Source organism: Rattus norvegicus, chromosome 3, assembly GCF_036323735.1.
Source record: "Rattus norvegicus strain BN/NHsdMcwi chromosome 3, GRCr8, whole genome shotgun sequence".
NCBI classification, from domain to species: Eukaryota; Metazoa; Chordata; class Mammalia; order Rodentia; family Muridae; genus Rattus; species Rattus norvegicus.
In genome coordinates this window covers 139,951,581-139,975,665 of record NC_086021.1, presented here as the reverse complement: position 1 = coordinate 139,975,665, position 24,085 = coordinate 139,951,581, and the positions used below count along the sequence as shown (strand labels likewise).

Below are 24,085 nucleotides of genomic sequence, written 5' to 3'. Positions count from 1 at the left end.
TACAGGATCCATGGTTCTAGCCAAGGAAGAAAAGAAACTGTAGGAACAGGGTCAGCATAGAGAACACGGCAAACTCGGGCATGAGACAGGCCAAGCTTGCGCTGTGAAAGGACAGAGGCATATGTTCAGACTGCTGAACCACAGGACTAGTCAGGAATAGATGGGAGGACACAGCAGTTAAGAGTCAGTACGTGGAGGTGAGGGGTGTCTGTGACAGCCATCTCTCAATATCAGAGACCCAAAAACAGAATGGAGTCAGTAAATCCTAGGTTCCAAGAGTTGGCTAGTCAGTCAGTCAGACGACAGTTTTTGAAGACAGGGTTTCTCTCCGTAGCCCTGGCTGTCCCTAGCTCTGTAGACTGGACTCTAAGTCACAGAGATTTACCTGCTTCTGCCTTCCAAATGCTGTGGTTAATGGTGTGTGCCACCAACACCTTTTCAAACTCTCAGCCAAGCCTTCAGGAAGGTCTAAGATGGCTCTATGGGGACCCTACCACAAAGAGGCTGCTGCTACATGCACCACATCAAAGGACATCTGACCTGAGCAAGACGAATCAAGCCTTTCCAGATACCAGCACCAAGGAGCTCATCAGCTCACTATGGGAGGGGTGTCTGATGGAGATAGGAGGAAGGAGCCTCACACGGCACACTTTCCCTCAAATCCTGACCCAGAGGGCACTGTCACTTATAATAACATGATAAAAATTTAACTTTTCAAGGTCAGGTGGCCATGTGGGCCCAATGCCATTCCTACTGTTGGATAAACATGAGGTCAAAGATCAGTGATTGGCACAGGGAAGGTGGCTAATAGGGTGGTGGGGCGAGGTGCCTCTCTACTCCCCCAGGCAAGCAGCTACTGCACAACAGGCCTTGGAAAGCTGAGACCCTGCTTGATGCCAGGAACAAATAAATCAGCATTCATTCAACAAGTCTCTGGCAGACTTAATAGCCAAGAGCCCGGGTCTCTTCCAAACTGGCTGTACTTTTTTAACACCACAGCCTCTTATGCCAGTCAAGGACTAGAAACTGTCATAGCACAAGTGTAAATAAACAAGCTATATAAAGGCATCTGATCAGTCTATACAACCTCAGAAGGACACACAACTGTAAAAACTAGAAGTATTGGACAGACACTTTCAAACACTCTAAAGGAAGATTATTTGCACTGTGAAATGTATCACAAGATTCACTTTCAATGAGTTTCTCAGCCAGGTTCAGTGGCACATGCCTGTAATCTTAGCACTTAGCAAGCAGAAACAGAATGATCAAGAGTTCAGGGCTAACTTAAATTATGTGAGAGACCTTGTATCAAATAAACAGGAAGGGCTTGGCCTGAGAGATGGTGACCTGAATTCAAACCCAAGAACACAATCTCCACACACTCACTGTAGCATGTTTACCTACACACACACACACACACACACACACACACACACACACACACACTAATATTTAGGTTTTTGTTTTAAGGGTTAAGGGTGTAGAATGCTTGAAGTAGAAACCATCATAGCCTGGGTTTGACCTCCTACCCCACCAAAATACAAAAATAACTTTAAAAAAAAAAGCTCACTGGGAATCAAAATGACATAGAGGCTGGATATAGGTCAGTGGTAGATGACCTGCGGAGCATGGACAAGGCCCTGGGCTCCACCCCCAGCATGTGAGCATGAGCACACAAGCCTGATTAAATTATAGATATGATCCCATACATACTGACATCGGCCTCAACCAGAGACACGGATGTATACTAGAGCCACAGGTAATGCACAGAGCAGACTGAAAGAGAGAATGTTCTGGGAGGTGCCAATCTGATGACGAGGATGCTGCTAGAACAGACAGTTCTGATGCTTAGTCATGCCTGGCCAGCATTTCCCCTAGTAGCCTCACACACTCACACTGCCGGGAGTGAAGTTCTGTGGTGGCCAAGCCCAAAAAAGGAGATCCATTCTCGGATGGCCCAATGGCTACTCTCAGGGATAGACTTCAAAATATATTAATCAGAGAGCCAATGACTGAGAAATGTCTAATCTAATTTCTCTTTTAAAAAAGAAAAAAATCTCAGTCTGGAGAGATGACTCAGTGGTTAAGAGCACTGACTGCTCTTCCAGAGGTCCTGAGTTCAAATCCCAGCAACCACATGGTGGCTCACAACCATCTGTAATGGGATCCGATGCCCTCTTCTGGTGTGTCTGAAGACAGCTACAAGTATACTCACATACAAAAACAAATAAATATTTAAAAAAAAAATCTCCCCACACTCACCACACACACTATGAGACCTCACTTGCTTTTTACATTTTACACTAGAGATTTTTTTTTGGAACTTTTTATTTATAATTACATAAGAAAACTGAGCCACAAGTGGTGGCACATGCGCTTAATCCCAGTCATCAGGAGACAGATGGCCCAGGATCTCTGTGAGTACAAGGTCTCTTGGCCTACACATGGAGTTCCAGAATAGCCAGGAATATATAGTGAGACTGTCTTTAAAAAATAAATAGATAAATAGCAAGAAATAAGAATAATAGATAAAATTTAGATATTTTTCTAAACCAAAACTCATCAATATAAGAACTTGTAATGACTTTAAATTAATGCATTAATTCTATATCCTTAAAGGCACCATTTTGCAATATGAGAGAAAAAACGTAAATGACTCACACTATCAAGCCTTCTCCCTAACTCTGTTACCTTAGGCAAGAAATTTAACTTGGCAGATGTGGCACCTCTCACATGAAGCAACAACCTGTAAGACCTCTTGTCCCAGAGTCAAAGACAGCGAGTTAACATTTTTTAAAGGGTATTAAGCCATCGTAAAGAAATATACTAATGCATGCAAATACAAAATATTTTGAATAAAATTAATTTTGTAGGGGAAAGATGGATTTCAGGCAGTCATACATTGGGAAGTAACAGAGCCTTTAAAATAAACTAATATTGTGTTTCTAACATACACCAGTAAGACGGCTCAATGAGTAAAGGTGTTTACCATGGAACTGAGTGCAAACTCCAGGGTTCTACAGGCAGAAAAAGAACCCGCTCTGCAGGTTACGTTCTGACCTCCGCATGTGCCGATGAACAACTCAGACAACAAATAATAAAAAAATAGATATCTAAAGTGTTTTAAGAAACCTAAAATGCTAGGGTATATGACAAACCTACCTTTTCCCGCATTTCACTACAGACTGTCTACAAGGTTAAGGTTTTCTACTTTTTCAATTCCCAAGTCACTGCTTATGTAAAAACTTTAAGAAGAAGTAACACACAGGGCTGGAGGGATTCTTCGGTAGTTAACAGCACGTGTTGCTCTTGCAAGGGGACTGGGTTCCATTCCTACCACCCACATGGCTGCTTACGACCATCAATAATCCTAGTTCCAGGGGCTCCAATGCCCTCTTCTGGCTCCATGGGCACCAGGAACACATGTACTACACATACATACATACATACATACATACATCCTTTTCTCTCTCTTGACTAGTGTTAGGGAGTTAAACAGGTGGAAAAAAGGGAAAGAAGAACCCCACAAAGTAACAAACACTGGCTATATCAACACATACAAAAAAATTAATTTAAATTCTATCAAAATCTATTTTAACCAACAGTAACAGTGGCTAACAAGTTCTTACAACAGCCATGCTCTGCCTTAGTGCACACCCTTCCCACACACTAATCCGCTCCAATGACCTATGAAGCACACGCAATTCTCCCACTTAGGATTTAGGGTTTGACAACTGACTTACACTAGAGGTAATGTGGAGGGGCCTAGTGAAAGGCTGACCTCACGGACACTCTGATTTATCTGTAATCAAATCATGAATTCTCCTTTCTAGCCATAATGGCATATACCTTTAATACCAAGCCTTGGAAGACAGAGACAGGAGGATTTCCAATTCAAAACCATCCTGAGCTAAATAGCAAGTCTGAGACCAGTCTAGAGCACTCAACAAGACCCTGAAAATAAACAAACGACTTGCTGCCAGTCTGGACTAACTTCAGCTATCTAGAATAGAAGTCCTTGAAACAACTAACACTATATTTTCAAACTGTGGCAGCGTCTAAGTAAAGCAGAAAATCCAGAACCTTCCCTTTAAGTCCATAACAAAAAGTCTCCTGAAAGGCCAATCCAATTGTTCTTAGTATTTTGGTCCAGGTTTCATCTTTACCTTCCTAAACTGTGCTGGGAAAACACAGCCAGGCAACAGAGAACTGTCCTAAAGCTTAGCTTCCAAAGGTCTCAGTTTGTCAACTGCTTTGGGACTCTAGCTCCCAGAGAACATTTCCTTTATTAGCAACTAGCTTTGAGAATTCCATTCTAGATGCTAAATATAACAAAATACCTCCTGACCTTTTATAAACACATTCTTCAGATTATTTTTATAGTGGTGATTGTCTATTAACAAGACTGACTTGCGAACACATTTTAGCCATTATTAACCTTTTGAGGAATCTTTCAAAATTGTTCTGTAAAGAACTGCCTTGGAAACTGTTCTTTGGATCCTGGTACTACGAAGTAATAGAGTTCAAATTTCACAATTCATTTCTCTAAAAAGACATCAAGGCTTTGTTTAGATCTAAACCCTGGGATTGTGGTACGACATGACAGTATTAGCAAAATCAGAATCACGGCAGTAGATCTTCCTCCAGATTATGAAGAATAAACAAGGATTGGGTGGTGAGACAACTCCACAGTTAAGAGTGCTTGCTGCCCCTGCACATAACCAGAGTTCCGTTCCCAGCATGCAGATCAGGAAGCTCACAAACACCCGAAAGAGTAGCTCTGGGGAATCTGATAGCCTCTTCTGGCCTCCATGGGCATGAATACACACATGCACATACACACAGAGGCACACACAAATATAAACAAAAGCAAATATTTTTCTAAAGAATTAAGGTTTCTAAATTTTTACTACATATATTCATCAAAATAAGGCATTTTTCACTGTTTCCTAAGTGCACTTTTTTTATTTTTAAAATCACTTTTTAATTTTTTCTTTTATTAAGATGAGGTACTTTATTTTTTATATTCATTTTTATGCCATTAAAAATCCCATGTGTTGGGGCTGGAGAGATGGCTCAGCGGTTAAGAGCACCCGACTACTCTTCCAGAGGTCCTGAGTTCAATTCCCAGCAACCACATGGTGGCTCACAACCATCTGTAAAGAGATCTGATGCCCTCTTCTGGTGTATCTGAAGACAGCTACAGTGTACATATACATAATAAATTAATAAATCTTTAAAAAAAAAATCCCATGTGTTGGGGCTGGAGAGATGGCTCAGTGGTTAAGAGCACTGACTGCTCTTCCAGAGGTCCTGAGTTCAAATCCCAGCAACCACTTGGTGGCTCACAACCATCTGTAATGAGATCTGATGCCCTCTTCTGGTGTGTCTGAAAACAGTTATAGTGTACTTATACATAAAATAAATAAATAAATATTTAAGATTCTTTCACTTGATGTTGTGCCTCAGCAATGAGGAAAATAAATCATGTACCAATTAAGCCAACTTGAATTTAAAAAAAAAATAATAATCCCATGTGTGGCAATTCAGAAATAGTAATCATTACCCTGCACGGGCTGATTGCCTACAACAATCTTTCCAGCAGAAGGGTAACTGCTATGTTTCAAGGAGCATACACCTAGCAGGCCTCACAACCAACCACAAGTTTCTTTCACTGCACAAGTGGTTTAAATGCACTTGTAATTACTAAGGCTGGACAGCTCCTCATATCGTCTCTACCTAAAATATGGAAGTGAATGTTAAAGAGTCAGCAGACACTTTACGCTTGGAGAATGGAGTCAAGAGCTGGGTGGGGAAAATGAAAGCTGCCTCACCCCTACCAATATCACAGTTGTTTTGTCTTGTCTAAGTATTATAGTTAACTTTTTAAGTAAATAACTGTATGTGTGTGTAGGTGTAGCTGTACGATAGCTATCAGACTTTGGGTGGTTGGGTTGGTTTGTTTTGTTTTCAAGACAAGGTTTCTCTATGTAGCCCTGGCTATCCTGGAATTTGCTCTGTAGACCAGGCTGGACTCAGAGAATTCAGGGATCCACCTGCCGCTGCCTCTGCTGGGACCACAGGCATGCTCCACTATGCCTAGCTAGGCCTTCTTCCTTCTCCCACTTCTCACACCTTTAAGTCACCCTTAACTATACAGAGTGGCATTCAAACTCACCAAGGGGTATTCAGAACATGGTTTTCTTCAGGCCCAATCCCTGTACTCAGGGAAGATTAGAGATTTGTAAGTATTTGTCTTTGCAAGGTACTCCTAAATCTGGACCTTAGCCCTAAACTTTCTCCAAAGGAATAGAGTTCTCCTCTGATGACCCACTGTCTACAATAGTAACAAAGTTGTTTAAACCCTTTATCTTTCATCTGAAACATTCTTCCTAGTAAAATTACTGTTGGCATACTGTCCCTAAGGCTTGTTTCCTTCCTGATGTTCTCTCTAACCAATTTAAACACCGTAAAAAGGTACGAGCTGGCTGACTGGGGGAGGGGTATGCCTTTAACTGTATAGCACAGGGTAGGCAGATGTGGATGAGGTCTAAGCCAGTTAGCAGGGCTTCATAGAGAGATTCTGTCTAAAACCAAATAAAAGTTCGGACGACAAACGTGGGTGCTTAGGCTTGATGTTTCTTTAAACAGCATTTGGGGGAGAAGGGGGGTCCTTAGTCCCAGCACTGACTGATCTCTGGAATGGAGGCCAGCCTGATCTACAGATCAAGTTCCAGGACAGCCAGGACTACTGAGAGAAGCCCAGTTTCGAACAAGCAAACAAAGATACTAAACTCTGTCAACTATTAATCAGGGGAAACGCGGCATATCCTCCTTTATTGAAAACAGGCTAGAAACAGACCGTCAGCAGAACCCTTATTTCCGTATCAGCTTGTAGGCCTAGGTAAGCTTCTGCAGGTCACAAGCTCGCAATCCCTGAGTTTTAACTCCATCATTCGGGTCCAGGCTGCCTTAGTCGGTTCCACACTTCACTCACTGACCCTGACCACAAATACTGTCATTTAACGTCCACAATACAACCACCACTCTCCACCTTTCTCAACTTCACACAAACCTCGCACTTTCAACCAAAGGAGCGCCCCCACATTGGCTGTGTCCCTGCCAAAATGGCCTCCTCCTTACCTTCCTCCTTTACCCCATCAATGCCCACACTTGGCGCAGTAAACAAACCCACCATTGGGAGCACACACCTGCTCACTAACCTGCCCGCTCACCGCGTGAATCAAGACGCCTCTCTGATAGAACCAACAAATGTAATGTTTTAATTAAGTTCAAAATAAGGTTTTAATCTCCCAGGGGACAAATGCTATGGCCTGAGTCTCTCCACTCCCCAATTAACAGTAGTATTTGTAAAGCAAGCGGTGAGCCTACATCGCACTCCAAGCAAGGTCTGTGGGGTGTCCAGTCTCCACATCAGGAAGGCCTAGGGAAGGCGAGGACCCTCCAGAGCTCACACGCTACACCCCATGCCCGCAGGCGGCTGTCCCCATGAGCAAAGAACGCTCGCCGACCCTCTGCGCATCCCAGGCCTGGTGCCCAGGGCCGTGACAAAGGTCAGAGGGCAAGGCTGCCGGCGCGCCCCTCCGTATTCAAGGAGGCCTCTACCTTGTCCTCCGGAGGTGCGTCCTCGCGGACAGCCCTCTGCCGTAGCTCGGTCATGCTGGGGACCCGGGCGCGACGTCACCCAGAGTGAGCAGCGCGGTGGCTGTGGAGGTCGGCTCAGTGTGCACGGCCTCTCGGCGGGCCCGAGCACCTCGCAGCCCCACCGCGCCTCGCACAACCCCAGCAGCAGCGCCACTAACCGCGAGCCCGGCCCCGCCCAGCACCGCTGCCGCCGCCCTTGCCGTGAGAGCGGAGCCGCTGTTTCTACAGCGGCCGCTCGCTCCTCCTCCCGGGAGGCTGTGAGCCACCGCGCAGGCGCACTGCCACCATCTCCGCCCCGGAGCCCAGACGCCCGGAGGCGGGGCAGCCTGGCGGAGGTGGGGGGAGTGAGCGGAGTTCTAGATATTCATTGGACAAAATTTGGAGGGGGCGGGAGAAAGCAGAATGAACCAATGGGGCCCTTGCATCGTACCGCAAGTGCCCGCGCTCCAGTGCTGGGTCCAGAAGGTAACCTGTTACTGGGGGTATGACAGCGCCTCTCGGAGGCCTAGGCTGGCCAACACTTGCTGCTCTCAGCTTGAGAGCACAAGCGAAGAGACCGGATGGACCTCTGAACATCATAGCAGGAGGTGAAACCTAAGTTTCAACTCACGTTGCCTTGCCAAGCCGTGTCGCTAGTAAATTAGTAAGCACTGGTTTTGTCTAGGCACCGAACTCAGAAATAGCCTTGGTTAGTTTGTCTCGTTCAAATTACACACCTTTTTCCTTCACAGCACTCCAGAGACAGGCAAGTGGATGTGATCTATGTAGCCCGTTCTAGTGCTACCCGCCCCCCAGAGAGAGAGAGAGAGAGAGAGAGAGAGAGATCACTTAGAAATGGATATGATTTCTGCAAGTAACATCATCCAAGGTATTTCTTACGTTTTTGTCTTGTTTTGTGCTGAAGGTAGAACTCGGGGCCTCATTTTTGTTAACCACAACTTCTGTGAGTAAGCTAACACCCACAACTGACTGTTCGAAAATCTTTGAGCTGAAAAGAATGTTTCCTATACAGCCCTATATTCCTGACACAGCCTAAACAATTAATGGATTTTAAACTTGTAAAGGAAAATTATTTAGCTGGCAGCTACAAGGTAACTAGTAAGAATTAGAACCCAGATGTTCATAACCAAAATCATGCTATAACCAATGTCTGAATTCAGGAACACCGGTGTCGTAGCAGCATTGTTCTCCTGCAAAACAGGGCTCCCAGTCCTTAGCCATATTGTAATCTAACAGAAGTCTTCCACATGGAGGTTCCATTTCTTTTTAGTGATTTTGACCTGAGCTGTGAGTTTTCGGAAAATAGGAAGAGTTCTGAAAAGGACATTAGATAGCACTGGTCTCTGGGTATACTCTTAAGTTCTTTTTATGATGCCTCAAAGTAACAGCAAAATATTTAGGCAAACTTCAGAACTCTGAACTTTGAATTTTATTTGCCATTTAACGGCTTTGCACAAATGCTTGAGTGCTCTTGTTCCTCTACTGGTGTTTGCTGGTTTTGCTGGGTTTGGATTTTTGCTTTGTTCTATAAGAAACAAGTACCACTTGAAGCCAGACTTTGGCTACTTTGTGAGTTCTTTTTTTCTTTTTCTCCACTCCTCTTCTAACACTCTTTAAACACCCTATCACTAGGTAGGAGAGAAGAAAAAAAAGATAGAGGTGAAAAGGGGTGATAATATCATGAGACTACTTCCTGCTAATTAAGGGCATCAAGTCCTTGGAACAAGTTTGAGACCAAAAAACATGGCTAGAGAAATGGCTCAATTTATTGCTCTTGCAGTGGATGGAGGTTTGGTTCTCAGCACCCATAAGGGACACACAATTGCCTATAATTCTGATTCCAAGGGATTCAACTCCCTGCTCTGGCCTCTGGCACACATGTACACATAACTCATACAATCACACACATAAAAAAATCAAATATTATCTTAAAAAATACAACAGGATTGGAGAGATGACTCAGTGACTAGGAGAGCTGGCTGTTCCTCCAGAGGACCTGAGCTAAATTCTCAGCACCCACATGGCTGCTCAGGTCCTCTGGAAATTCTAAATTCTGACTGTCTGGGACTACAGTCCTAGGGGATTCAATCTCCTTCTCTAGCCTCCGAGGGCACCAGGTGCACACACATTGCACAGATGTACATGGAGACAAAATACCCATACACATCAAAAATAAACCAAGACCTGGAGCACAATACAAATTACAGTTATAAAATATGTACTCACTGAGAAAATGTCTTAGAATTTGGCCTGAACAAAGTTCTCACTTATCATCAGACTTAATTGAGCTCAAATCAAATGCATTCCTACAATCAGTGTTATAGGGAGCAGGAATCCATTAATCAGACAATTCTAGAAGTCATGCTAATAGCACTTCAGTTTTAATGCCTCTCTTTCGATTGCAGAAAGAAAAGTAAAAAAATCTTCCTCGGTCATCATTCAAAACATTATCTTGTGCTTCCTCAGTCCCTGGGGGTTTGTTCTGGTTGGTTGGTTGGTTGGTTTGTTTTGTTTTTCTGCTTATTTTTTAAAGGATTTATTTATTTATTATATATAAGTACACTGTAGCTGTCTTCAGACACAGCAGAAGAGGGCATCAGATCTCATTACAGATTGTCATGTAGTTGCTGGGAATCGAACTCAGGACCTCTGGAAGAACAGTCAGTGCTCTTACCTGCTGAGCCATTTCTCCAGCCCTTTTCTGCTCATTATATTTAATCTTTCCTCTGGAATCTTCTCTTCCAGGACTCATTTTTGTAATTTTCTTTCTTGTAAATTTTTCGTTGTTAAATTTCTTCTCAGATTTACTACTATTCCAAATGTATGTGACTGATCCCTGCAGACGTCAGAATCAATAGAGGGTATTAGATTGCCTGGAACTAGAGTTACAGATGGTTGTGAGCCATCATGTGGGTGCTGAGAATCAAGCCTGAGACCTCTGAATTAGCAACAAGTGCTCTTAACAACTGAGCGATCTCTCAAGCCCTCAGGTGTATTTTATTATGTTTTCTCTTCATTACACCTCTTGGTTAATTCCTGTATTTTAAAATACTGTGTTCATTAATAGAACTTGGGGATTCCAGTCTCCTAGAATATCCAGGCTGATTACAAACCCAGTCTATGAGGCGGTTACTATTATTGGGTATAATGATGTCACTTCATAGTAAAACACCTCCCGTTTCCTTCCTTCGTTCCTTCCTTCGTTCCTTCCTTCGTTCCTTCCTTCGTTCCTTCCTTCGTTCCTTCCTTCCTTCCTTCGTTCCTTCCTTCGTTCCTTCCTTCTTTCCTTTCCCAACAAGGTCTCTGGACTCTATAGTGGAGGCAAGCCTCAAACTCATAGCAATCTTCCTGCCTCTGCCTCCTAAATGCTGGTATTATAGGAACACATCACCGCACCTCAACCCTGATCTTGTTTTTTTTTTAAAGCAGACAAACAAAAAATAAATATTAACTTCTTTAAAAAGCCAGGCAGCCAGGCAATGGTGGTGCACACCTTTAATCCCAGCACTTGGGAGGCAGAGGCAGATGGATGGATCTCTGAGTTTGAGGCCAGCTTGGTCTACAGAGTAAGTTCCAGGACAGCCAAGGCTGCAAAAAGAAACCCTGTCTTGGAAAACAAATGAATAGCCAGACATAGTGGCGCGTGTCTTTAATCTCCAGCACTCAGGAGGCAGAGGCAGGCAGATATCTGTGAGTTTGAGGCCAGACTAGTCTACATAGCAAGTTCCAGGACAGCCAGAGCTACATATTAAGGCCCAGTGTGTATACATACATACATACATACATACATACATACATACATACATACATACATACATGATGCAAGTGGCATTAAAATTGCTGAATTCCCTAAATAGGTATATCGAACTTCTTCTTATAGGAATAATTGTCCTTAACAATAAGTTTATTAAAGAACTGTCCGGGGCTGGAGAAATGGCTCAGCAGTAAAGAGCACTGACTGCTTTCTTCCAGAGGTCCTGAGTTCAATTCCCAGCAACCACATGATGGCTCACAACCGTCTGTAATGAGATCCGATGCCCTCTTCTGGTGTGTCTGAAGACAGTGACAGTGTACTCACATACATAAAATAAATCTTTAAGAAAAAAGAACTGTCAGGAAGGCTAGGTGTGGTCCACAGTAAAGGATTACTAGATTACTGCCTACCTAATACCTCCTCACAGGCCCAGGCTCGTTGAAGGCCATTGCCCATTGGTTCGTCGTGTTCACCTTCTCCTGCCCCTCTTGCTGCTGTTCAATGAGCACCTCCAGCCTCATCATCCTAAGTCCTAGGTTTGAGTCATTGTTGTTGGGTCTTTTTGGTTGTTTGGGGAGAGGGGTCTAGTATTTCCAGACAGAGTTTTTCTGTGTAGTCTTGGCTGTCCTGGTACTCACTTTCACTTTGTAGAACACGCTGGCCAGGAACTCAGAGAGATACACTGTCTCTGCCTCCTGGGGTATGGGATTAAAGGTGTGTGCTTAAATCCTAGGTTTATGTGGTGCCCAGTGGACAGGACCCATGACTTCCTGCATATGTGGAAAGTTTGTGCAACTTGAACCACATCCACAACCCCAAATTCTAAGACTTTTAATATTTATTTCCAATTTCCTACCAGAAAATTACACCAGGCACAGACTATGGGGATAACTTGGTGGTAGATCAGCAGCACGGTCCTGGCTTCCATCCCCAGCCCTGACAAACACCACCTTTTACACTCCCACATGCAATGCTTCATATAGAAGGTTAAAACGTATCTCTATGGAATGTATATTTGTTTGCTAAGGTGCCAAACAATATTTCACACATACACTAACATCAGGCCTTGACTCTGGCAGCCATGCCTTTCTGGATTTTTCGTAAAGCTCCCTTTCTCTTACTGAAGGTAAGTCCAGAACTGCAACCAAGCTTCCTGCAATGGTTTTGAGTGTTAATAACTTAATAACTCTGTTGGTTATTACTATGACCCGGCCAGTCCCCCAGTAATTGAGACAGACTCCTATGGATTTTTAAAATCAGCTTTAGCACATTAACTGGGCAAATCACTCCTAATCTAATTATTTATACCATAGACTTTAAAATTCCAGTTGTGCTCCCCAAGTATTTACTCTGTGAATCTCCTCGCCTGGGTTATTTCTGTTCTGTCAGTCAGAGGGCATTTCATCTGGCCATGTTCTCCTGGTCCACCACATCTAATGGAGACCCCCTGTTCTCATTCTCCCTTCTTCCTGTCTCCCCCCCACCCCCGTGGTCCCTGCCTGTGACTGAAACCCCACCTACTCTGTTCTCCCAAGGAATTAGCTGTAGCCTCTTTTATTTAACCATCAGCTTTAAACAGACACAACAAAAGATGGTATATGTTGAGAATCTGCTGGGGGGGGCGAGTCACAACAGATCTTGGGGTTCAGAATTTAGCATTTGTATACACAGCAGCACCAGATCAGTGGGAAAGCTGTGTGAGCTTGCTGAAGATCCTGTGTCCCATGCCAGTACTAAAAAAATAGTCAAAACTTTTTTTTTTTAAACAGGAATCCTTCAGTAGGAATTTTTTTTTTTTTTTGGTTCTTTTTTTTTTTTTCCCCCGGAGCTGGGGACCAAACCCAGGGCCTTGCGCTTCCTAGGCAAGTGCTCTACCACTGAGCTAAATCCCCAACCCCAAGTAGGATTTTTTTTAAGCAAAGAATACAGAATGCCACTCGAGATTCCATCAGCTCCCAGAACCAAGATTCTGAGATTTGGGGCCAACAATGCAATCAGAGAGCTTTTTCAGAAAACCATCCCTGTGAATTCAGAAACAATTTAGGTGGCTACAATTTAGTCAAGCAACTAGCAATTGACTAGTTGAACTAGATAACTGTTCCCAGCTTTACCGGTTCATTGGCTATAGGACCTTAGATAACCAAGCAAAGCTGAACTGGTTTGGTTTCTTGGGCTCAGAACAGATGCCTAATCCAAATCTAAGGCTCCATCTTAAGCCAGGTTGCTCATGCCTATAATCCTGGCACTCAGGAAGCTAAGACAGGGGAATTATTGCATGCCTAAGGCCATTCTGGAATACATAGTGAGTTCCAGGCCAGTCTGGGCTCCATTAAGAACCTGCTTCTAAGGGTTGGGGATTTAGCTCAGTGGTAGAGCCCTTGCCTAGGAAGCGCAAGGCCCTGGGTTCGGTCCCTAGCTCCGGAAAAAAAGAACCAAAAAAAAAAAAAAAAAAAAAAAAAAAAAAAAAAAAAAGAACCTGCTTCTAGTTAAAAAAACAAAACAAAAAAGCAAAACTCAGTTTGAGTTAATGTCCTGGAAAAAAAACCTGGTGTGTTCACCGAAGCCGGACTTTTAGAAGTTTTTCTTTCTTTCTTTTTTTTTTTTCTTTTTCTTTTCTTAGCTCTACCACTGAGCTAAATCCCCAACCCAGAAGTTTTAAAATATTCATGTCTTATGAAGTGTTTTATGTTAGAAGCCCATGCAGCAAGATGTCATAAGGATTCACAAAAATACTTTTCTTACTGAATTTACATTCATTTGAATGTAATTTGACATCCTCAACCACAGCTCACCCTTGCTTCTCAGTTGTTTTAAGAAGGTCTCACATAGCTGTAAACTTGTCTTGTAGCCAGGGACTACCATCATACTCCTCTTCCCTCATCCTCCCTAAAGCCAGAATTGCTGTCGAGGGAATCTCTCAGGAATAAGTACTCCTGCACCAGGAGTGGAACAGAGATATATTCACTGGTCGACCAAAGCCAAGATAGCTCCTGAAAGACTTCAGTCCTGAGTGGCTATGGGAGTGCACTGTTGGTCCCGCACTTGGGAGGCAGAGGCACATGCATCTTTGAGTTCAAAGCCAGCCTAGTCTACACAGTGAGTTCCAGGACAGGCAGGGGTATGTAGAGAAACCCTGTCTTGAAAACAAAATAAAGGGTTGGAGAGATGGCTCAGAGGTTAAGAGAACTGACTGTTCTTCCAGTGGTCCTGAGTTCAAGTCCCAGCAACCACATGGTGGCTCACAGCCATCTATAATCAGATCTAGCGCCCTCTTCTGGCCTGCAGGCAGAATAAATAAATATAAAAAAAGTGTTAAAATAAATAAATAAATAAAACAAAGACCAAAAATACTTCAGTTCCAAGTCCATTTTACATTCTCATTTTATATTTTATTTTATTTTTTTAAAGTTTTGGGTTTTTTTTTTAAAGATTTATTATATATGAGTACACTGTAGCTGTCTTCAGACACACCAGAAGAGGGCATCAGATCTCATTACAGATGGCTGTGAGCCACCATGTGGTTTGTGGGATTTGAACTCAAGTCCTCTGGAAGAACAGTCAGTGCTCTTACCTGCTGAGCCATCTCTCCAGCCCTCATTTTGTATTTTAAAATGAGATGGGGTGAGTAGGCAAGTAAGCAAATGTCTTCCACGAAGCATGCATCACAATTAGCTTTTTGCTTTTCAAGTACATGTGTTACAGTTGGCAAGTGTAAGCTTTTGTGGTCAGATTGCTAGGGACAACAAGCATTTTGAGGCTGAGATTTTTCAATTGCCTTATCCCCTGTCCATGTCATTCTGATTCTGTAGCGAGGTGATGTTATGTTTGGCCACAAGCTGTACAGCCAGTGTTTTCACAAAGTAAATCAATAAACCAGTATGTAATAACCACTTTTCCTTTATGTACTTCATTACCAACTTACGTTATCGCACCTAACTTAAACTTGAGCCCTTTATCTGGAGTTTGAAGAATTGTTACTAGGAAGATTCCATTGATGTGTTCTAAAAGTTTCACCAGGCATCAGATAAAATATGCATAATTCATTTATTTCATTCCTAAATGTTAAAGATTCCCTGAAAATGTAAACTGGACCATGCCAGAGACATGTTGTAGAAGGGTCCTAAGTTTGAGGCTACCCTATGCTATGTAACAAGTTCCAGGGCAGCCTGACCTACAGCGAGACCCTGTATTTAAAGTGCAGGGGTCTGTTTTAACACTGCCTTGCACTTACAAAGGGCCAGCACAGTCCTGTGTGATCTGTCCCTGCCTGGCTCTGCAACCTCACCTGATCGGCCTCCACCTGTTCATTATGTTTCAGCCCTGTCAACCTTTGGGGTCTACCACACGACACTGAGCGCACCTTTTCTTATCACACTCTTCGGTCTCGTCCTCTCTTTCTTCCTCTCCCTCTCTTTCTCTCCTGCGTTTCTGGGGATGGAACCTGGAGACTTGTGTATGTATGAGCTACATCCCCAGCCCCAGTGGCTACCATTTTAATCATTCTGCTCTCTACTACACTGCTCTTTCTTCCACTCCCAAACAGCTAGCTTCTCTGGTAAAATGCTACCTCCTTAGGCAGGCTTTCTACAGCTAATACATAGCTAGTTGTAAGTACTTGTTTCAGTAAATTCATGGGCACTGCAGGCAGCATGCCCAATGGAGTTCATCTGCCATTTAAAGGCAGATGTGTCTTCTGTGTCTTCAGGAGGCTGGGGTGTGGCTCAGAGGCGGGCTTCCGTTTAGCTTTTCTGAAGTCCTGACATCAGTTCCCAGCATTCAAAAAAAAAAGTCTCTAAAATGACTACTCTGTGTCTAGGCATTAAAGAAAATATTATGTGGGGGCTGGAGAGATGGCTCAGCGGTTAAGGGCACTGACTGCTCTTCCAGAGGTCCTGAGTTTAATTCCCAGCAACCACATGGTGGCTCACAACCATCTGTAATGGGATCTGATGCCCTCTTCTGGTCTGTGTGAAAACAGCTACAGTGTACCAACATTAAATAAATAAATCTTTAAAAAAAAAAAAAAAAGAAAAGAAAAGAAAATATTATGTAAGCCCCAGCACTGAGACAGAGCAACAGAAGATGTATATTGTTGTTAGGAAAGAACAGATTCTATGGTTTGCAAAGGAGACGAGATTTTAAGAAACACAAGAAAATTCTCACAGATTTTTGCAGCTATATTATGGGTTTTTATTTTTGTTTGTGCTGTGGTATTGGATATCTAACCCAAGGTCCTAACCACACAGTAACACTGAGCTGCAAGCCCAGCCCTATGTCACCTTTGATGTGTGAAGGAATTACTCAGGCTGTCAAGACAGCGTAGTAGGCAAAGGGACTTACCACTAATCTGGGCGACCTGAGTTCTATTCTGCGATCCACGGTGGAAGAACAGAGCTGAGTCTTGCATGTTTTCCTCTGACCTCCACACATGTGCTGAAGCATTCATGTACCACATATAAATATTAATAAAGCAATAATCCCAAAAGCTCGGAACACCCAAGATACAATTCACAGACCACATGAAGCTCAAGAAGAAGGAAGACCAAAGTGTGGATGTGTCAGTCCTTCTTAGAAGGGGGAACAAAAATACTTGCAGGAGGAGATATGGAGACCAAGTTTAGAGCACAGACTGAAGGAAAGGCCATCCAGAGCCTGCCCCACTTGGGGATCCATCCCATAAACAGCCACCACACCCAGACAATACTGCTGATGCCAAGAAATACATGCTTCCAGGAGCCTGATATACCCCTAGCTCCCAGGTTTTTCTTAAAAGATACCCACAAGGGTAATATATGATTAAGGGGTCGGAGTAGAGGGCCTGAAAGTATAATAGTGGGGTTTTCTGCATTTTTTATTTTAAAAAATTTTATTCAATATTTTAAAGATTTATTTTTTTAAAGTTTTTTTTTTTTTTTTGGTTCTTTTTTTCGGAGCTGGGGACCGAACCCAGGGCCTTGTGCTTCCTAGGCAAGCGCTCTACCACTGAGCTAAATCCCCAACCCCAAGATTTATTTATTTTGATTTATATGAGTTCACTGCAGCTGTCTTCAGACACACCAGATGATCCCTTTACAGATGGTTGTGAGCCACCATGTGGTTGCTGGGGATTTGAATTCAGGACCTATGGAAGAGCAGTTAGTATTCTTAACCGCTGAGCCATCTCTCCAGCCCTAAGATTTATTTATGTGTTTATATAGAAACAGGTACTTTTCTGCACATACATCTGCACACCAGAAGACAGCATCACACAGTTGTGAGCTGCCATGCAGGTACTGGGAATTGAACTCAGGACCTTTGGAAGAGCAGCGAGTGCTCTTAACCACTGAGCCATCTCTCCAGCCCATACCATTTTTATTTTTAACTATACAGTATCAAAATTGTATGTAATAAAGCACTGCATGGCAATTAGAGAGTTTCCCTCTTTTGTGCTGCAGGAAATAATGATGCTTCTTATAAACTTATAAACTTCTTGAAACGTATAAAAAATGCTGGGCTAGAGAGATGGCTCAGTGGTTAAGAGCACACTAGCTTCTCCTGCAGAGAATCTGGAGCTCAGTTTCCAGCACCCATGTGGTAACTCACAACCCTATGTAACTCCTCTCCTGGGAGATCCAATGCTGCCTTCTGCCCCCAGGGGCAGTAGGCAAGCACATAGTACACAGATATGCATGCAGACAAAACACTCATGCACATAAATTTTAAAAAGTCAAATTTGCCAGCCTGGTCCAAGCAAACTCCAGTACAGCCAGGGAACATAAGAGGCTCTTATCTCAAACAAAACAAACAAACAAACAAACAAACAATCAATATATCTAAAGTCCAATAACACAGATACCCCTAATACCATATGCCAGATGGGGTAAACAGTGTAGGGAAAATTGACATTTGGCATCAGAATGGTCAAGAGTATTCTAGACTTGATGAAATAAATGAGTTATTTCATCATGATGCCACAGCCCTAGAATCCCAGCTTCTCCAGAGGCTGTGGCATCAAATTGTGAGTTCAAGGCCAGCATGGATAACAGAGTGAGTTTAAAGCAAGCCTCAAAAAATTATGGAGACTCCTAACAGGCTGAGGCTATGGCTCAATGATAAGAGTTGTTATACAATGTCCTGCCTAAATCCCCAAGCCAGGAAAAGAAAAATCAAACAAGACAAGCTAAAGAGAAATGCTGTAAATAAGGGAAGAATAAATACACATGATATGTGGTTAATATTTTCATACGTAAACCATTCCTTTTTCCCCCTTCGTGTCAGTCTTGGTAGATAGTCCAAGCTGAGTTTAAATCTAGGCCCTCCCACCTCAGCCTTCCCATGTGCTGGAATTAGCTGTAAAACACTCTTACCAGCTAAAACAATCCTTTTAACTTTCTGAAATTTTATATGTCTTATTAGTAAAAAAAAAAATGCAAATAAATAAAACATCACACACCAAAAGTTGTGTCTACAGTTAGAAGAGGCATTCCAAATGGAAGCTGGAAGTTTTACACTTCCACTATCAAATATATTTTATCTACCACCAAAACCAAGAGAAAAAGCATTAGAAATAGAAATCATTTATATCCTTTTGTAAATGATGCCCATTACCTACATTCAGTTCTTCTCCATCCTCATAATCAATAGGAAAAAGAAGTTTTAGTAGAACAAAATGCTGCAGCCCAGGGACATATGAAAGACGCTTCACCTGCAACAGCTAATATTTTCAAGATGGGGCTCAGGCTTGGGTTCATCTTAAGCCTAAAACTAAGATGAAAATACTAATATCTACCTTTAAAAATATAAAAGAAACCAACCATACAGGAAACTAATTACGTGGTACACATGAACTATATATCTTTGCAGAAGCGTTCGCGTTAAGAGGCATTTTTTTTTTTAAATCTTTAGGGAGGAAAGTTCAGAGCGAAGCACCCAGGTAAGTGTTATGAAATTGGGGAGTGTTCAGATAAGATGGCCTCTTTATTACTCAATATTTTGCGGCATATTTTTTACGCAGTAGTAAAAGAAACGCACTCCACTGTGTTTGAAGGAACTACAGTCTCCCTCTTCAAGGCAGGCCGCCGCGCACTGCAAGTGGCTTTCATTTCCGTGGCGCAGAAACTTCCTAAGGAACATGGAAACCACAGCCTAAGCTCCCTCCAACACCGGCGGTGACGACAGCCTACGCGAACCCCGTGATGCCCCTCGCCTCCCACGCTCTTACCGCACAGCTCCGCCTCTGTATACGCGGCGGGGCGGGCCTTGCTCAAACCACGGATACGATTGGTTCTAGAGGAGAGGTGGGTGGGTCAGCGCTGTGACGCCACAACCTCGCGCACTGAAAGAGCGCGCGCCTAGGAAGCCGCGGCATTAGACGGTTGCGGGCGCAGGTGACTGGTTATCGTCCCTCCTGGTCTTCACGCTACTTCTGCATCGTGAGTCGGGGTACCTTGTCAGCAAGACCTCGCTCCCCTTACAGTAACTCTCATCTAGACGTCGCAACTCCGCCACCATGTTTGAGGCACGCCTGATCCAGGGCTCCATCCTGAAGAAGGTGCTGGAGGCCCTCAAAGACCTCATCAATGAGGCCTGCTGGGACATCAGTTCGGGCGGCGTGAACCTACAGAGCATGGATTCGTCTCACGTCTCCTTAGTGCAGCTTACTCTGCGCTCCGAAGGCTTCGACACATACCGCTGCGATCGCAACCTGGCCATGGGCGTGAACCTCACCAGGTGAGCGGGTGGCGGGAGCTGGGCCCCATCCCTCCCGCTTCGGCTCTTGGCGGGGCTGTGTTCCTGCACTCGCATTGGCTGGCATGGCCGTCCGCGCTTTCTGATTGGCCTGTGGTGCCGGGGACATCACCCACCAAAGCGCGCGGTTCCGAAAAGCCCGCGCTGGCTGTCGCGCCTACTTTTTTCCCGCGCCAAAGCCACAAAGCGGTAGTCAGCGGGAAAATGCGTGCTTCCGAGCTGCGCTCATTAAGTGCCTGCAGCTTTTTCTGGCCGATTTTAGCGCCTAATAAGCGAGTTCTGGTGAAAAAGGACTGTCGACTTAGAGTCTTAGAGTGACGATAGGCCTTTTCTTGACTTCTAGAATCTCACTGCGCGTCATGGATTTGCAGGAAAATCTCAGTTTTAGCTTTTAACTTTGCTACAACTACCTGTGTTAGTGCCTCCTGTATACATTTCAAGGACAATATGTGACTTATTTTGGTACAGATATATGGATTAGTGTCACTTGTATACATTTTGAAACATTTATGAAAAGGCCAGACGCGATAGGGCACACTCTCCAGTACGCTGAAAACCGAGGACACCCCACTAAAAAGGATGCGTTCTTGAATGTTGGCTTTTAGTGCATTTTACTAAATCGATTTTTAAGGATCACATATACCCGATAATTTGCTTAACCTCTGAGAGGGTTCGGGGTACCCTTATCCTCCCTAACAATTCTCCAATCATGAATGTGAAATATAAATTTAAAAATGTAAATGTGGAGACATGATGTTGATAAGCCCTGTGTCCTTTTTTTTTTCTAGCATGTCCAAAATTCTAAAATGTGCTGGTAATGAAGACATCATTACATTAAGGGCTGAAGATAATGCTGATACCTTAGCACTAGTATTTGAAGCACCAAGTAAGTTACACCCTTAAAACTCAGTTGCTACAGAAATTAAAGTGTGCTGTTTCTGTTTCTCACAATTAAAAACAACAGGGTTGTGGTAAATTTACAACATAGATATGAACATGTGCTTCAGTAACACTTGGATTTCTTTTGGTAGATCAAGAGAAAGTTTCAGACTATGAGATGAAGTTAATGGACTTAGACGTTGAGCAACTTGGAATCCCAGTAAGTATCTTGTTTCTGATGGTGTTTTACCAAGCTGTGATACCAGCTGATGCATGTTCTAAAGTGGAGTTGTGGTGTTTGCCATTTCACCAGACCACAACAGCCTAAACTTGATTGAGTTGTAAAGACATCAGAAGTCTTGTGTTCTGAGTTCTAGTTAAGGTGCTGAAACTTGAGAACATGAAGCTGAGTCTTCCTCTTTTCTAGACTGACCTTTAACCTTGCATTTACAGGAACAGGAGTACAGCTGCGTAGTAAAGATGCCATCTGGTGAATTTGCACGTATATGCCGGGACCTTAGCCATATTGGAGATGCTGTGGTGATCTCCTGTGCAAAGGACGGGGTGAAGTTTTCTGCGAGTGGGGAGCTTGGCAATGGGAACATTAAGTTGTCCCAGACAAGCAATGTTGATAAAGAAGAGGAAGCTGTAAGTAGCAAGAGGTGTCGTCCAGCTAACTGTGTCTGAAGCAGGATTGCCGGCTTAGCCATTAAGCCTTGACTTCTGTTTGTTTATTCATTCTTTCATTTTGAGATGGCATTCTGAGTAGACCAAGCTGGCTTGGAACTCAGATGATGCCACATAAGCTTTTACAGACAGGATTTGGAAAGCTAAGTGTACAACCTTTTGCTTCCTGGAAATACTCTTGACAAATCAGTGAGGATTAGCAAGTGAACGGAATGGTTGGGGGTGTAAAAGTCTTGGGATCATGTAGCTCCTCTAATAGCTTTTATGTGTTGTAGGTTCAGTTACTAGTTCATTTAATGGTGCAAAAGCAGACTGAGCAAAGTTAGGTTGTAATTTAGGCCTAGCTACAGGCAACAGGACTCAATACAATAATAAGAATATCCACAGTACCAAAGGAAATAAGACTTCATGCAACTCGGAAAGAGTTGCATTGAATACTCTGACATTTTATGTGCCTAGAGGAAGCTGGACATGGTGGCTCAAACCCATAACTGTGACACTCAAAGCAACAACAGGATGATTCTCAGTTTAAAGTCTACCTTGCAGAAAATGGATCTCAAAAAATGGGGAAGAAATTGGGATGGCAGGGGAAGATGCTTGGCAAGCCCTCATTCAAGCAGAACACACTAGTTCTCTTAATTCCTAAGTAGCCCTGACTCAAGGCTTTCTCAGGAATCAGATGTATATTTCATGGTTACACTTTTAAGTTTTGCTACCGAGCCTTAGCATCAAAGTCTGAACTAAGTGAGATTTCAGGGTTAATATGGTGAGATTCAGAGTGCTTACCACAAAGTATGTAAGGTAAATAGAAGGTGTTACTTTCTTGTCCTCTGCACAGACTTAAAGTAAATGTAAGTATAAGAATTAGAGCATAGATAGATATACACACAACTCAGAGAGCTAGTTCTTAACCTTACTCTGCTGAATTATGTCTACTTCCCTGTGAACTTCAGCTCCTCACTTCTCAAGACATTCAATCTATCAGTATTTGTCTGAAGTGCAAGCATTTCCACAACCAAAGAAATAACTTCAGTATCTACATATTCTTTATTTGAGAAGTTTAAAGAATTGGGACTTGAATAAAATTGATACTCATACAATGAAAATTGGTTTACATATTCCTTAGCTTACATTCAACTGTTGGTTATTTTTGTTTTTAGAAGTGGTTTTTGTGTCGTTTTCCTTCATGCATTCTTTGCAACAGATCAGTGTTTGAAGTCTGACTAGGAACAGCTTTCTCCTTTGTCTTGATTGCTTGGGGTATGGTTCTACAGGATTGATGAGCTAAACATGTTTTTATTTTTCTTTAGGCAAGGTTTTCCTAACAGTTTTGTTTTGTAGTGTATATCATGAACTAGTAGTATGAGTTTTTGATGATGTCTAAAGTGAGCCTGTTTTCGTTTTTAGGTGTCCATAGAGATGAATGAGCCAGTTCAGCTAACTTTTGCTCTGAGGTACCTGAACTTTTTCACAAAAGCCACTCCACTGTCTCCTACAGTAACACTCAGTATGTCTGCAGATGTACCCCTTGGTAAGATAACCAACATTGTTTTGAACACTGTTTTGTAGTATGGTATTTATAATACTCGGTACTGAATTTTTCCTGTCTTTCAGTTGTAGAGTATAAAATTGCTGACATGGGACACTTAAAGTATTATTTGGCTCCCAAGATCGAAGATGAAGAAGGATCTTAGGCGTTGCTAGAAATTGAGAAACTAAACCTTTGACGATCGCTTCTGAGATGCCAGCGTGTTCTGAGGTCTTTTCTGTCACCAAGTTTGTACCTGAGTATTCTTAAATATTAAAATAAAATGTAGATATCTTCTGTAAATAACCTTTTTTTTCCTCTCCATAATTTGCTTACAGAATAAGCTCCAAAGTAAAAACTGGTTTTGTTAACATAAATGTCTCTGCCTTACAAATACTGGTGATTTTCATAAATGATCTTGACGCTAAATGCAGTTTTAAGAAATATTTTTCAATTTAAATAAAGTTAACTGAATTTGAAAAGTCAAGAGTGGTGCCTTCTTTGCGCCATAGCTGCTGAATAGTTACTCTGTTATATAAATGGGTTTTTGTTTTCCATCATGGAGATGGCAGTAAAAATGTTTAGCTTTAGTATATATAATTAAGTTGTACAAATTTTTTCTGGTAGTCTTATTTGGGATGTAGCTCTTTTAAAATGCAACTTTATTGGCTGTGTGTGTGTCTATATCAATAAATAAAAGGCATAAACTTTGTGGATACTTGATCCAACCGTGAAGGGTTTAAAAAGGCCCTGTGGTTTTGATATGCTACACACTAAAGAATACTTGAATGCTTTGTATTTTCTGTGTATGTGTGAGCCTCATGTGGAGATCAGGACAATTTATA

At 42.7% G+C, this 24,085-nt stretch overlaps 2 protein-coding genes across 2 annotated transcripts in view; one reads left to right on the top strand and one right to left on the bottom strand.

Annotated features, from left to right (window-relative positions):
* Nucleotides 1-7,796, bottom strand: part of Cds2 (CDP-diacylglycerol synthase 2) — a 38,590-nt gene extending 30,794 nt beyond the window's left edge. Inside the window, exon 1 of the mRNA NM_053643.2 lies at nucleotides 7,627-7,796. Coding sequence (NP_446095.2) covers nucleotides 7,627-7,680 — 54 coding nt within the window. The 5' untranslated portion in view covers nucleotides 7,681-7,796. The remainder of the gene's footprint in view (nucleotides 1-7,626) is intronic.
* A 12,049-nt stretch (nucleotides 7,797-19,845) lies between these two features.
* Pcna (proliferating cell nuclear antigen) lies at nucleotides 19,846-23,718 on the top strand. The gene is made up of 6 exons (NM_022381.3): nucleotides 19,846-20,128; nucleotides 20,935-21,032; nucleotides 21,178-21,245; nucleotides 21,479-21,673; nucleotides 23,120-23,243; nucleotides 23,327-23,718. The coding sequence occupies exons 1-6, from the start codon at nucleotides 19,908-19,910 to the stop codon at nucleotides 23,404-23,406; spliced, it is 786 nt and encodes a 261-aa protein (NP_071776.1). The 5' UTR covers nucleotides 19,846-19,907; the 3' UTR covers nucleotides 23,407-23,718.
* Nucleotides 23,719-24,085: the final 367 nt, after the last annotated feature.